Genomic DNA, 14,706 nt, shown 5'->3' on the forward strand with positions numbered 1-14,706 from the left:
GAAATGCAAAAACTATTAAGATCTAGTCCCTGCTCTTAAAAAAAAAATCACAGTTTAATAGTGAGAGATGTTTGTGGGAAATTTAAATAAGCAAAAGGCAGAGAGGAAGACATTGGAACAATACAATTCTTATGTCCATAATTACACTGGGATTCCTTAGCATCCTGATCCTCTGAAGAAACACTAGTAGCATAAACCCATGCCAATGTCCTCCATGAGCATAAGTTTCTGTTTGCTTGAGCATATGCTTCTGTCCCTAAATGTCCTCAATTTTCCTAAATAAAACAATAAATCAATCGATAAAAAGTTTTACTGAATAAAATAAAAAGGACATTTTTAGACATATTTTAAAATATTATATTGTATATTCTGCCAGTGAAACAAAATTCCTCATGATTATCAAGTTAATGGTGTTTGTATTCATTGTGACCTTTTTGGAAGAGTATTATTAAGTATATTTTTTAATGGCTGTGTTCATTTCATTAATAAGCGACAGTGTATTTTTATAGCAGGGGCAAAATTACACAGTGAGTAGTCCTAATTCTTAACTTTTTCATGCTTATTATGAAGAAGAACAAAAGACAAAACAACTTGTCCCATTTTACAATTCTCACTAAAAGACACACACACCCCTAGCGACTCCTTTTCCCAGGCTATATTCAACACTTGCATGTATTTATTTTAGAACTTCCAGAGGGTATGTAACTCAGAAGTTCATTTTAGACATGTCACTAAAGCCATTTCCACTTATTGATTGCACTGAAAAGACACTAATTGTGTTTTGCTCTATAAAGTAAGTTGTAGTGGGGATTTCTTAAGGGGAAAAGGGATGAGATTGTTGTTTTTATTTTATGAGCTGACTCTAATCGTCAAAGCAGGATACCAAAAAAAAAAAAAAATGGTCCTCACTGCTGTTTGACAATAACTCATACTAGGCAGATTGCACTTAATTGGTATAGCAGAGGGTGCAAGGGTGAGTGTGTGTGTGTGTGTGTGTGTAAAATGGAATTTCAGACATAAATTAAAGGGGGAAAAGAAGCTGAAATGAAACCAGTTACCAAAAGGCTAAAACAAATGCTGTTTTATTTTCCATATGGTGTGTGGGTAGCAGCTGTTGTACAGATTCTCCTTTGGCTTTTTGTTATGAATATATAAAAATAAGAATATAAAAAACTAAACAGTGAGAAGAAAATACTTCTACACTCCCTTTTCTGAAATTCTGCAGACTCTGGAAAAATCAAATAGCTTTCATGTCTCTGTCATTAGATTTACTTCTTAGGTTATTTTCAGAGACTGGGAGGCTAACTAAAACTATTTATGATTTAAAAAAATCAGCAGATCAAAAGGAAATTATAGAAGTAACTTGATGATGTAACAGTTGTTTAACTTGTTCCTTCCCCTGTCCTATTGAAAGGCAACCCTGTAGAATTCTTTTAGAAAGTAATGAATAATTCAGTGTATACAATGTTTCTGTTTCATTTACTTCTAAATACATTGCTTCATGGAGAAAATTCTCTAACCCAAACCACATTTCATATTTTCTCTTACTAAAACTTTTATAAACCATTTTATTTTCAAAAAGATTAAAATATTTGCCTGAATATATTTTTTTACCCACATGAAGAACCAAAAGGGTATGTATGGATGATATCTTTTATCATATTCAGAAGTATTTCCTACTTTTTCACTCTTTGACACAAATGGTAATGTACTGTGTGACCTCTAAACAGGTTTTTTTTTCTTTACTCCTAAGCGCAGTCATCCTGAGCTCATCATATCCATCCACAATATCACTCTCTGTTACATAATACACATTTGTACACAGAAAGCATCCCTGCAAAAAATAAAATAACAAATGTAGACATCAACCCATTTAATTTTACAAATATTTGGAATATTTTTGTTGACATTCTCTTAGAATGACCCATATGAGAAATACCAAATTGCAACATAATCTTCCTTTGGAGGGTTGGGTTTTTATCTTAAGCACCTGACAACATACTTGTGGCATAGAGGTCCTAATTCAATGGGTGTTGAAGAGATAGATACAGACATGGTCTTGCTTACTATACTAAGAAATATAGAAATATTATAAGGTGTTTGAACACGCACAAAAAGGAAGGTTTGCAAAACACATGCTTAGCATTATAAAAATGCCAATTACTAATTGACTATTTGCTAATTACAAAATAGCTGAGACTTTATTTTCAAAGGGCAAGACTTTTTTTAAGCTACATATAGAAAAATGCACAAATCATAAATGTACAGCTCAGCGAATTATCACGAAGTGAACATACCTGTGTAACCACAATCCAGGTCAGGAAACAAAACATTACTAAGAACTAGAGAATCACCGTGTGTCTCTTATAGTCATTATCCTTATTCTGAGCCCCACACCCCCACCAAAAACAAAAACAAAAACCCAGTATCCTGACTTCTGATTGGTTTTACTAGTTTTGGAAATCGTATGGAGCTTTTTATGTCTTGTATTTTTCACTCAAAATTATATCGGTAATATTCATCCATATTGTTATGGGTTTTCTCCTATATTTCATATGTGAGTATCCCACAATTTATTTATCATTCTTCCATTGATGGATATTAGGCCTGTTTGCAGTCTGGGTCTGTTTTGAATAGAGCTGAGTATAGAGAAAAATTTTGGTAGAATATATGATAAGTGATTATTATATCCCTCTTTTTTTAAGCCTTCTTTGATCTTTCTCTATACTGACCTTGCAAATCTTTCCTTAGATTTATCCCTATTTAATATTTTTATTCTAATGTAACTAACATTTATGGGGTTTTTTACATTTTATATTATTCTTTTTTAATTTTTAATCTTTATTGGAGTACAACTGTTTTACAATGTTGTGTTAGTTTCTGTTGTACAACAAACTGAATCAGCTATATGTATAAATATATATCCATATCCCCTCCCTCTGGAGCCTCCCTCCCACCCCTCTAGGTTGTCACAAAGCATCAAGCTGATCTCCTTGCACTATGCAGCAGCTTCCCACTAGCCATCCATTTTACATTTGGTAATGTTTATATGTCAATGCTACTCTCTCACTTAGTCCCAGCTTTCCCTTGCCCTGTTGTGTCCTCAAGTCCATTCTACATGTCTACATCTTTGTTCCTGTCCTGCCCTTAGGTTCATTAGAACGATGTTTTTTTTTTGATTCCATATATATGCGTTACCATATGGTATTTTTTTTTCTCTTTCTGACTTACTTCACTCTGTATGACAGGCTCTAGGTCCATCTGCCTCACTACAAATAACTCAATTTCATTTCTTTCTATGGCCGAGTAATATTCCATTGTATATATGTGCCACATCTTCTTTATCCATTCATCTGTCAATGGACACTTAGGTAACTTCCATGCCCTGGCTATTGTAAATAGTGCTGCAATGAATATTGGGGTACATATCTCTTTTTGAATTATGGTTTTCTCAGGGTATATGCCCAGTAGTGGGATTGCTGAGTCATATGGTAGTTCTATTTTTAGTTTTTTAAGGAATGTCCATACTGTTCTCCATAGTGGCTGTATCAATTTACATTCCCACTAACAGTACAGGAGGGTTCCTTTTTCTCCACACCCTCTCCAGCATTTACTGTTTCTATATTTTTTGATGATGGCCATTCTGACTGGTGTGAGGTTATGCCTTACTGTGGTTTTGATTTGAATTTCTCTAATAATTAGTGATGTTCAGCAACTTTTCATGTGTTTGTTGGCAACCTGTATATCTTCTTTGGAGAAATGTCTGTTTAGGTCTTCCACCCATTTATAGATTGGGTTGTTTGTTATTTTGATATTGAGCTGCATGAGCTGCTTGTATATTTTGAAGATTAATCTTCTGTCAGTTGCTTCATTTGCAAATATTTTCTCCCACTCTGAAGGTTGTCTTTTTGTCGTTTATGGTTTCCTTTACTGTGCAAAAGCTTTTAAGTTTCATTAAGTCTCATTTGTTTCTTTTTGTTTTTATGTCCATTATTCTAGGAGGTGGGTCAAAAATGATCTTGCTGTGATTTATGTCATAGAATGTTCTACCTATGTTTTCCACTAAAAGTTTTAGAGTGTCTAGCCTTACATTTAGGTCTTTAATCCATTTTGAGTTTATTTTTGTGTATGGTGTCAGGAAGTGTTCTAGTTTCTTTCTTTTACATGTAGCTGTCCAGTTTTCCCAGCACCACTTAATGAAGAGGCTGTCTTTTCTCCATTATATATTCTTGCCTCCTTTATCAAAGATAAGGTGAGCATATGTCCGTGAGTTTATCTCTGGACTTTCTATCCTGTTCCATTGATCAATATTTCAGTTTTTTTGCCAGTACCATATTGTCTTGATTACTGTAGCTTTGTAGTATATTCTGAAGTCAAGCAGCCTGATTCCTCAAGCTCCATTTTTCTTTCTCAAGATTGCTCTGGCTATTCAGGTTCTTTTGTGTTTCCACACAAATTGTACAATATCTTTTTCTAGTTCTGTGAAAAATGCCTTTGGTAATTTGATAGGGATTACATTGAATCTGCAGATTGCTTTGGGTACTATAGTCATTTTCACAATGTTGAGTCTTCCAATCCAAAAACATGGTATACCTCTCCATCTTTTTGTATCATCTTTAATTTCTTTTATCAGTGTCTTATAGTTTTCTGCATACAGGTCTTTTGCCTCCTTAGGTAGGTTTATTCCTAGGTATTTTACTCATTTTGTTGTAAAGGAAATTTTGAGTGTTTCTTTAATTTATCTTTCTGATTTTTCATTATTGATGTATAAGAATGCAAGAGTTTTCTGTGCATTAATTTTGTATCCTGCTACTTTACCAAATTCATTGATTAGCTCTAGTAGTTTTCTTGTGGCATCTTTAGGACTTTCTATGTATAGTATCATGTCATCTGCAAAGAGTGACAGTTTACTTCTTTTCCAATTTGGATTTCTTTTTTTTTTTCTTTCTCTTCTCTGATTGCCATGGCTAAATCTTCCAAAACTAAGTTGAATAATAGTGATGAGAGTGGGCACCCTTGTCTTGTTCCTGATCTTAGAGGAAATGCTTTCATCTTTTGAGATAATTGATTTAGAATGATGTTAGCTGTGTGTTTGTCATATATGGCTTTTATTATGTTGAGGTACGTTCTCTCTATACCCACTTTCTGGAGAGTTTTTATCATAAGTAGGTCTTGAATTTTGTCAAAAGCTTTCTCTGCTTCTATTGAGATTATCATGTGGTTTTTATCCTTCAGTTTGTTAATATGGTGCATCACATTGATTGATTTGTGTATGTTGAAGAATCCTTGCATTTCTGGGATAAACCCCACTTGATCGTGGTGTATGATCCTTTTCATGTGCTGTTGGATTCTGTTTGCTAGTATTTTGTTGAGGATTTTTGCATCTATGTTCATCAGTGACATTGGCCTGTAATTTTCTTTTTTTGTGACATCTTTGTCTGGTTTTGGTATCAGCTGATTGTGGCCTCATAGAATGAATTTAGGAGTGTTCCTCCCTCTGATATATTTTGGAAGAGTTTGAGAAGGATAGGTTTTAGCTCTTCTCTAACTGTTTTTTTAGAATTCGACCGTGAAGCCATCTGCCCCTACACTTTTGTTTGTTGGAAGATTTTTAATCACAGTTTCAATTTCAGTGCTTGTGATTGTCCTGTCCATATTTTCTACTTCTTCCTGCTTCAGTCTTGGAAGGTTGTACTTTTCTAAGAATTTGTCCATTTCTTCCAGGTTGTCCATTTTTTTGGTGTATAGTTGCTTGTAGTAGTCTCTCATGATCCTTTGTATTTCTGCAGTGACAGTTGTTAATTCTCCTTTTTCATTTCTAATTCTGTTGATTTGAGTCTTCTCCTTTTTTTTCCCTGATGAGTCTTATGCAATGTCTTTTTGGGCTCACCATTACCCCAGTTGCCTGCAGGCACAGTGATTGGTAAATAATATGTATTCAAAACAGTTTTTTTAAAAAAGTAATTAAATTAATAGTTTTGAAGATCTCAAAGTATGATAAAATATTTACATTTCAATGTGCATTTTGATTATTTTTTAAAACTCTAACCTTTGGCTTCCCTGGTGGTGTAGTGGTTAAGAATCCACCTGCCAATGCAGGGGACATAGGTTCGAGCCCTGGTCTGGAAAGATCCCATGTGCCACAGAGCAAATAAGCCTGTGCCCCACAACTACTGAGCCTGAGCTCTAGAGCCCATGAGCCACAATCACTGAGCCTGCACACCACACTATTGAAGCCCACACACCTAGACCCTGTGTTCTACAACAAAGAGAAGCCACTGCAATAAGAAACCCATGCATCACAATGAAGAATAGCCCCTGTTCACCACAACTAGAGAAAGCCCACACAGAGCAACAAATACCCAACACAGCCAAAATAAATAAATTTTTTAAAAAACTTAAAAAAATAAAAACTAGCCTTATTAGTCTAGAGAATAAATTACTTTCAATGGTGCAAAAATCGGATTTTTGTTTTGCAACATTTAATAACAGCAGGAAGTAGAGCTGTCTTTATTAAATTCAGGGAGTACACTATTGAATGAGCAGTGATCATTGAGTGCAATTTAAATTATAAAAAACAAGTGAATACAGCAGCTAAGAATTGTGTTTTTAAAATCTAACAGGTAACAAAAATCAGACAGGAGAATATAAAATACTAGGAAGAATTCTTCAATGATTATATATATGACTGAATGAAGACTGGGAAGTAGGGGAATGTTCATAGCTCATCCAGTAACCACTGACTCCACATAGCAGCATTCATGGATTTTAGATCCTGTAATTTCATGTAAGGGAACCAGACTGTGTACAACATGGATATCTTAGAATCATCACATCAGATAATTTTAATATGTTATCTGCTTAGTTAAAATCATCATTATGGAGAATCAACTTTGGAAAAAAAAATGGGTTATCTACTAAAAAAGCCATCTAGATTTAGGTTCAAATCTACAATCTTAAAGGTATCAGCTGACTCAGAATTCATGCTTCCTTCCTGCTTCCTTCCTGCCACTATTAATATTACATAATTTGGAGGAACAAAGTCAAAAAACAAAACAATATGAAGGACAGCAGAAAGGGAAACAGACTTACAAATTACAAAAATCAGAAATTTTAAACCATTAAGAAACAAAATAGTTCAAGTAGTTGGGTGACAATAAGGGAGCTGTCTAAAACTATTCATAAAACTGAGGATTTTATAAACAAGGTTATAGAGATTCAGTGGTTAAGTAACTTGTCCCATTATATGAAGCTTATAGATATCAAAAATAAGATTAAAATGTAGGCCTTCTGACTCCAAAACCATGATGTGCCTAGAGCTTGTAACATTATGGCGTATCTCTCAGATTCATACACTTTCCTTGGAAATGAAAATTAGTAAAAACTATTTGAAAACCAGTGTGGCATTTTTGTATCAAAAGCATAAAAATTTCAATAATTTTAGACCCCATAATCACCTGTCTGGAATTCTATTCTTGGGAATTATTCCAATATGTGGAAAAAAATGTACATGAACATATTCGTGGCAACATTTTAATTAAGAGAGCAAAAGTTGGAAGCTACCCAAATGTTCCACAATAGAAAAGTGGTTAAATGATATTTGGTACACAACGCATATGACAGACTTTTAGTATTGATATAAAAAATGGGGAAATATTTCTATGTGACTGTAATGTTAGAGAAGAAATGTAAGTACATAATTATATTAACTATATGTAATAAAAAAATACAGGAAGGGATAAACACACAAAAAAAAATCCCCAATTGTGTGAGGGCGATAAAATAGCAGGTTATCTATTTTTCCAGTTTCAGATATTTATATATTTTTAAATGTTTTTAACCTCATTTCAAGTGATCTCATACAGAGTTCAAAGTTTATAGGTTGATAAAATCTATCATCAGGATAGAATTGAATCATGAAGAAATAAATTGAATGAAGAGGAAGTTTCAACTTTCAAAGGTGCAGTGTGACTTATGAATACTATATTACCTCAATTCCAAGTTAAGAATCACTAACTAAGCATGATGTTATACTCCAAATATTTTTCTGTTTTTCTGATTTACCCTATCCTCCATCAAAAAAAAAATGTAGTAAATAAAATTATTATTTTACTGTGAAGGTCATAGCTTCTCCAGCTCTTTTTTTCAGTATGCCAGAAAGAGAAATAATGTGTGGATTTTTTAGATTTATCGCAGGTTTTACCTGGTGCAGCTAGTATTTGTGTTTTCTCACAATCAGTTACTTCCGAGCATTTTATCTTTTACTTGGGTTGTTTAATTTTGTGGTGATTCATCAGAAAATTAAACATTCAATATTTAACTTAAATGCCCACTGACAGATGAGTGGATAAAGAAGATGTGGCACATATATACAATGGAATGTTAGCCATAAAAAGAAACAAAAATGAGTTATTTTTAGTGAGGTGGATGGACCTAGAGACTGTCATACAGAGTGAAGTAAGGCAGAAAGAGAAAAACACCCTGTATGCTAACACATATAAATGGAATCTAAAAAAAAAAAAAAAAAAAAAAAGTCCTGAAGAACCTAGGGGCAGGACAGGAATAAAGACGCAGATGTAGAGACTGGACTTGAGGACACGGGGAGGGGAAGGGTAAGCGGGGACAAAGTGAGAGAGTAGCATGGACGTATATACAGTACCAAATGTAAAATAGATAGCTAGTGGGAAGAAGCTGCATAGCACAGCAAGATCAGCTTGGTGCTTTGTGACCACCTAGAGGAGTGGGATAGGGAGGGTGGGAGGGAGACACAAAAGGGAGAGGTTATAGGGATATATGTATATGTATAGCTGATCATTTTGTTATACAGCAGAAACTAACACACCATTGTAAAGCAATTATTCTCCAATAAAGATGTCAAAAAAATCAATATTTAGAAGTCCAGAATTTATATTGAAATCTGTGTTTGTATCAGAATCTGTAATTTGCTGAATTTAATCACACTCCACTCCCTCAAATATATATATATATTTAACTAACTTAAAATAATATAGCCAATTAAAGAAAATTGAAGCAGAGACCTAGAAATCAGATATATCAGTAAGAAGGAGAAAGATACACATTTGTTCATCCAACAACCTCTCTCATCAAATTTTGTAATTTGAAAATAACTTAGATTTCTTCATTTAAAAGTATGTTCGAGACCAAGCAAGATAAGTTAGTTATTGGAATTGGGACTAATGGGGTAAACATAGTACAGAAGGCAGTGTTAGAGCATTTCAGCTTAATCAAACAAACTTCTGAAGTTCAGTCACTCAACTGTATGCCAGTTCAAATCTATGAAGAAACAGGGATGAGAAATAGAAATTTGATTATGATTATCTTATTAACTATATATATATATATTCATATTCAAGATCTGTGTAGGTGTGTCAGGCAGTGTTTAATTACAAAGAACTAAATTACTCTATCTAGTTTAAGTAAGAAGTGTTTTATTATAAGTATTAAATGGTTTACAAAATTAATGAGTTAAATTACCAGACTCCAGGGTGATCTTTCAAGACTAACTGTTAAAGCTAGTCAATAAGACTAAGCCACCAGGAAGACACTGATGTCTTCTAAAAACCAGAAGTCTCCATCCCTAGTCCCACACTCCGCTGCCATGGTTTGGAAGCCACCATGAACAAGATGGCACCACATTCAGGAAGCCTCTGTGATCTGGAATCCTCTGCTATTACTGCCTGTTCCAGAATCCCACCATGTTTGCTATAATTTGCACCAATAAGATGGATGACTTGTGCCTGGCTCCTTGACTCCCATAAAGCTAATGATTAGACAGTAAGCCATTCATTTTTGCTGCTACAGTCAGAGGGTGAAGGGGAAAGGAAAAATAATGTCTCCATTACTAAACTCATAGGCAAAAGAAACAGAATTTGTAAAAATTCACTCTCCATCTCATTTTTACTTTCAAATACCAGGCATGGCAACTGACTGATTAAGCCTAAAACATATTCAGAGCCCTAACTGCAAGGGAGCCTTGGAAGTATGATTTTTATCTTTGCATCTCTTCAGTCCAGGAAGACACTAGAATGAGGGTGAAATGGATGCTGAAAGCTAAAGTACCATATCCCTTTGGTTACTCAACATCCATACACATCCTTCTCCCCATTCAACAACTCCCCAAAAGCAACAACTGGCAATGACAATGCTCCATTGTGAAAATATCTCTTAAACAAATGAAAATGTACCCACTATCTCCCTAAAAGGGAGAGCCAAGGGAATTTCCATTAGTCAATCTGTCCATCTCCTGTAATGAACTGCATTAGAAATTTACCTACCCACAACACTCTATCACAAGAAAGGAAGGGTCCCAGGTTATTTAATATTTAGTTATAAAACAGTACAAGGAAGAAAATGTGGTTCTTACAGTCTTCATTTTGTAAGGCTGCAGTTATAATTTGTAACTTTCTTCCTCCTCTACCCATTTCTTACTCCCTTTGTCTTTAGCCATCATCTAGGCTCGTAGACACATTTTAATATGGTACAGTGACTCAAATGTTTTTTTTTTTTTTTCCTGAGAGGTAGGAGCCTACAGTGACTTCTTATGGCCCCAAAGAACTGGTAGTCCTAGGCATGCTCCAGAATATCTCAAGTTCCAAACAAACTCCTCACTGCCCAAATTTTGTAGCATCAACCTTAGGTAAACCAGAATCTGGAAAATGTGATGTTTGGTTTTCTAGCCTGCAGAGTAGAAAAAGCACTTAAAGGAGGATGAAATGTTTGCAACAGTCCACTTCTTTCACCACAGTAATTAATTGGAGAAAGAAGAATTACTCTTCCATTATTTTTACTGCAATAAATAAGTAGGGGGAAAATAAACTACTCTCTTGTGCCTTTATGCATGATTAAATTCCAGTGTCCAAATAAGGTTAAGCTTTAGGTACGCAGAGATAATTATTGAATCTCATAAAGGGATCAAGATCTGTATGAGACCAGCCACCAAGAGCTCATAACCAGGGAAGATCACCTCAATGCACAAATTGTGCTTTGACAAAGAGCTGTTCCCTTCTGCCACCCTCCCATATCCTAGCAAAGCCATTTCTCTACATTTAAACCATTCTAAATTATCATGAGTGTTCTGTCACCTCTCCTCTGTTAAATCCATCCAGCTGTGTGATTCACCTTTGTGTGGGGCCCAGGAGGAAATATTTCTCATGCCTCTTCCTCAAATAATTCATTAAAAGCCCCATGGCTTTGAATGGGAAATGGTTCTGATGACCTATGAGAAAAGAATTTCTTCAATTTCTTTGAATGATTCTTCATAGTACCAGGTAGCACCTTTCGTTGCTTTGCTGAGTACTGCTAAGTTGCTGCGGTTTACACATATGCAAATCACGCAGTGGCAAAGACAGTGATTTTAGCCTCATTAGTAGAACCTGTTAATTGGATGATACAGGAGTGATTTCCCAGGGATGGGTTTGAGAAACATCCAAAGGAAAAAAAAAATCATAAGCACAGGGGAAACTTTAAAATTAATCTTTCATGTTGACAGATTGGCTATCGGAAAGACATGGAACAAGAAGATGCAGCAGAAACCATCAAAACTAGGGGGAATGAGTCATCTGTCATCCTGACAGGATTAGAAGGAAATACATTATATCACTTCACAGTGAGAGCTTATAATGGAGCTGGATATGGGCCACCTAGCAGTGAAGTGAGTGCAACCACAAAGAAATCCCGTAAGTGACCTGGACTTTTTGTTTGTTTCAGACAAAAGGGAAACATCTTTTAACATTTCTGAAAGCAATATGAGGTACATAAAAAGCAGAGTTGAAGAGGAGCTTTGATTTATAGTCTTGCTTCAATGCTTAGATCTGAATTCCAAACCTAGCTCAGAAAATTTTGTATTCATAGTAGATAAGGGTTATCTTCCTGTGAAACAAGGCTAAGCGATTTTGACACAGAAGGGAGATAAAAGGATTCAGGTTCAAAAGCTCAGCAGAGTAGGTATTAAAATGACACTCCTGGAGCAAAACCTTCCTTATCTGACTCTAGTTGGAAAGAAGCTTATGGTGCCAGTCAACTAGAAAAGACTGATATACTCACAAGAAAAGACTGAACACAAGAAAAGACTGAAATACTCACAAGGATTTAAGTGAATAAATGTATGTAAGACTCTTCATCCACTCACTTTCACTTTTTATTTTGTAGCCCCCAGTCAAGCACCTAACAACCTCAGGTGGGAGCAGCAAGGCTCTCAGCTTTCTCTGGACTGGGAACCTGTCAGACCATTAGCCAACGAGTCTGAAGTCATGGGCTACAAGGTCAGTGTTTTTTCACTCTCTTGGATAGACTCTCATCTAAAAAAATGCTATTAACATACCTATCTTTTTCTCAATCATTTTTCTACCTGTATCTTAGAAAGAGCCTTCCTGCAGTGGGGAATCCGAGGCAATCAAAATCAGTTTCAGCTACACAAGGCACAAGAAGGGAATGGGTAGGAAAGACAACAACAATTTGAATACAGGGTAAAAATGGCTCCATGAAACAGTGTCAGGACAAGCAGAACTTAAAGAGTTTTGGCATTCTCTTCCCAAAGACAAACTGTCCTGGCAGATGGAAAAGACTGGACCACATAGTTTGAGTAGAAAGACTTTCCATTAGCAAAGAAACACAAGAAGAAAAAATGTTAGCTTCAGCACGGGGAATAGGAAAGAGACCATGGAGAGAGACAGCAAGCTCCAAAATAGATACAACATTTCACATATGGTCATCCTGCTATGTGCCAGCAAGAGATCTGCAAATATAAAAATGTTTAGACAGTTTGTTTTTGAAAAACAGCTTTGTCTCTGATTTTAAAATATGTGATCAATATATTGAATTGGCTGAATTTCAAATTCTTTTTCCATAACATCAGATTCTATTTATTGTCTTAAACTCATACTGATTCATTATTGGAATATTATTTATAGCAGATTTTTTTAATTTCAATGATAATATTTGACTGACAAGCATCATTTGGGTGGCTGTTCAACTATCAGAGATGGTAACACAGCACTATGTATATAAAGTGCTAAAATTCTGAAGCTAAAAACTGAAAAAGTTATAAATGGAATATATTTTTTTTAAGTTAGATAATTCCCATTAAGAATATCTTAAGGCACAAACTGTAGCAATTCTTTCAGGCTATGACTGGTATGGATCATAGACATCCTCACAATTAAACACTCACACTCAATTCTGTCCTAATCCTCGTGGGTATTGAATTTGATCTTTGGGGGGAGGGCAGATGTGTCATCTTCTCTATCCTTCTCTTAGTCCTCTTCTTTCCACATCCTTCCCCTCACCCTCACAACTTGTATTCTAAGGCAAAGATATCCTTCAATGATTAAGGGTAGCAGTTTGGCCAGAAATGGTGATGGACCATCCAAGAACCAATCGAATATCATTAGAACTCTGACAAGCAATCTCCCTAACTGGAAAGGCAAATAGATGCAAGAAAGAGCTAGATAAAAGCATATGACTGCCTAGAGGAGCCATTTGGCTTCAGGCATCTTTCAGGTGAGAAAAGAAATACCATAGAACCTGGAGAATACATGAGCCTCAGCATAAGGCTCCCAGGTGTGATGACCCTCATTGTTGCTCACATTTGCCACTTCTACCTCTGCCATTCCTCCCCTCTTTACATGTGACTGTCTCCCCAACCTGTTTATATATGATTGAAAGCAAGGCCTCTGACTTACTCATCTCTTTATCCCTAACATTTCTAGAGTGGATGAATAAATTAATTTTTGACACAACTTGAGGTATTTTATGCAATTACTCACAAGTGTGTATTATCAGCTGTGTGTTTTTCCTATAATGACCTTCCCATGTGTTGTGGTGGAATGGGAAAAGAGCACTGGCTTCTGAGTCAGACAGACTTGAGTTCAAATCCAAGTTTTGTAACTTTGAGCTAGTTGCTTGAGTTTCATTTTAACTTCAAAAAAATCAAAAATAATGATAACGTATTATACAGATTATTTTAAGGATTAAGTAAGATAATTTGTGTAAAATGCTTACCATATAGGAAGTGCTCATTGAAAAATAGCTACTGTCTTTCTTATTGTTATTGGAAGAATTCCACTTAGTAATGTGGAATTTTTAAATATTTTAACAGAAGAAACTTATCTTTAAAAGTTGCCTGCCAGTTCTGTCTCAATGAAGACAGCACAAGTCACCTGGAATACATTGTTGTGGAGGGGGTAATCACTAACATGGTCCATTTTAGTTGTATAAATAATGACAAGTTGGTACATGTTGACACAGGATTTTTTTCTTTTATTTCCTTGAAATGGTCTCACCTCCTTATGTCCCGAGAAGGAAAATCTAGTTCCTAAGAAAGGACTCTGCTGATAACAAATGAAGTGAGACCTCAAAGCCTGTTCTTTTGCAACTAAACCTTATTAGAACTTCTGATGTATGGGCTAATCCCCAGTTAGAGACCTACTGGCAGGAATGACACAAAGTGCCCTGCGAGGGAAAGGGGACTTCAGATTGATGATTGAGGCTTAACATAGAGCCTGGATTCTCCTGGGAAGGTCTTGTTTTCACAGGGCAGGTGACTAAGCACGAAAACTCCTATTGACACAGGCATAATGGAACAGGAATAGGATTAGAAACAGTAGCTGTGAATATTTGCTAAAGAGATGGAACCCAGAGGACACAAGATTGGAGCCCACTTTTCTGAGCATGAGTTGGAGGAGAGCT

General features: G+C 35.4%; 1 protein-coding gene across 3 annotated transcripts in view; it reads left to right on the forward strand.

The window, feature by feature from the left end:
• Positions 1-14,706, forward strand: part of CNTN5 (contactin 5) — a gene marked incomplete at both ends in the record, with an annotated part of 851,694 nt that overhangs the window by 826,844 nt on the left and 10,144 nt on the right. For all 3 annotated transcript variants that reach the window (XM_082627404.1, XM_082627405.1, XM_082627406.1), the window contains 2 exons: positions 11,510-11,696; positions 12,169-12,281. In XM_082627404.1, the coding sequence (XP_082483530.1) occupies positions 11,510-11,696; positions 12,169-12,281 (300 nt within the window). The remainder of the gene's footprint in view (positions 1-11,509; positions 11,697-12,168; positions 12,282-14,706) is intronic.

The sequence above is a fragment of the Mesoplodon mirus genome, assembly GCF_964341445.2.
Source record: "Mesoplodon mirus genome assembly, chromosome: 7".
NCBI classification, from domain to species: Eukaryota; Metazoa; Chordata; class Mammalia; order Artiodactyla; family Ziphiidae; genus Mesoplodon; species Mesoplodon mirus.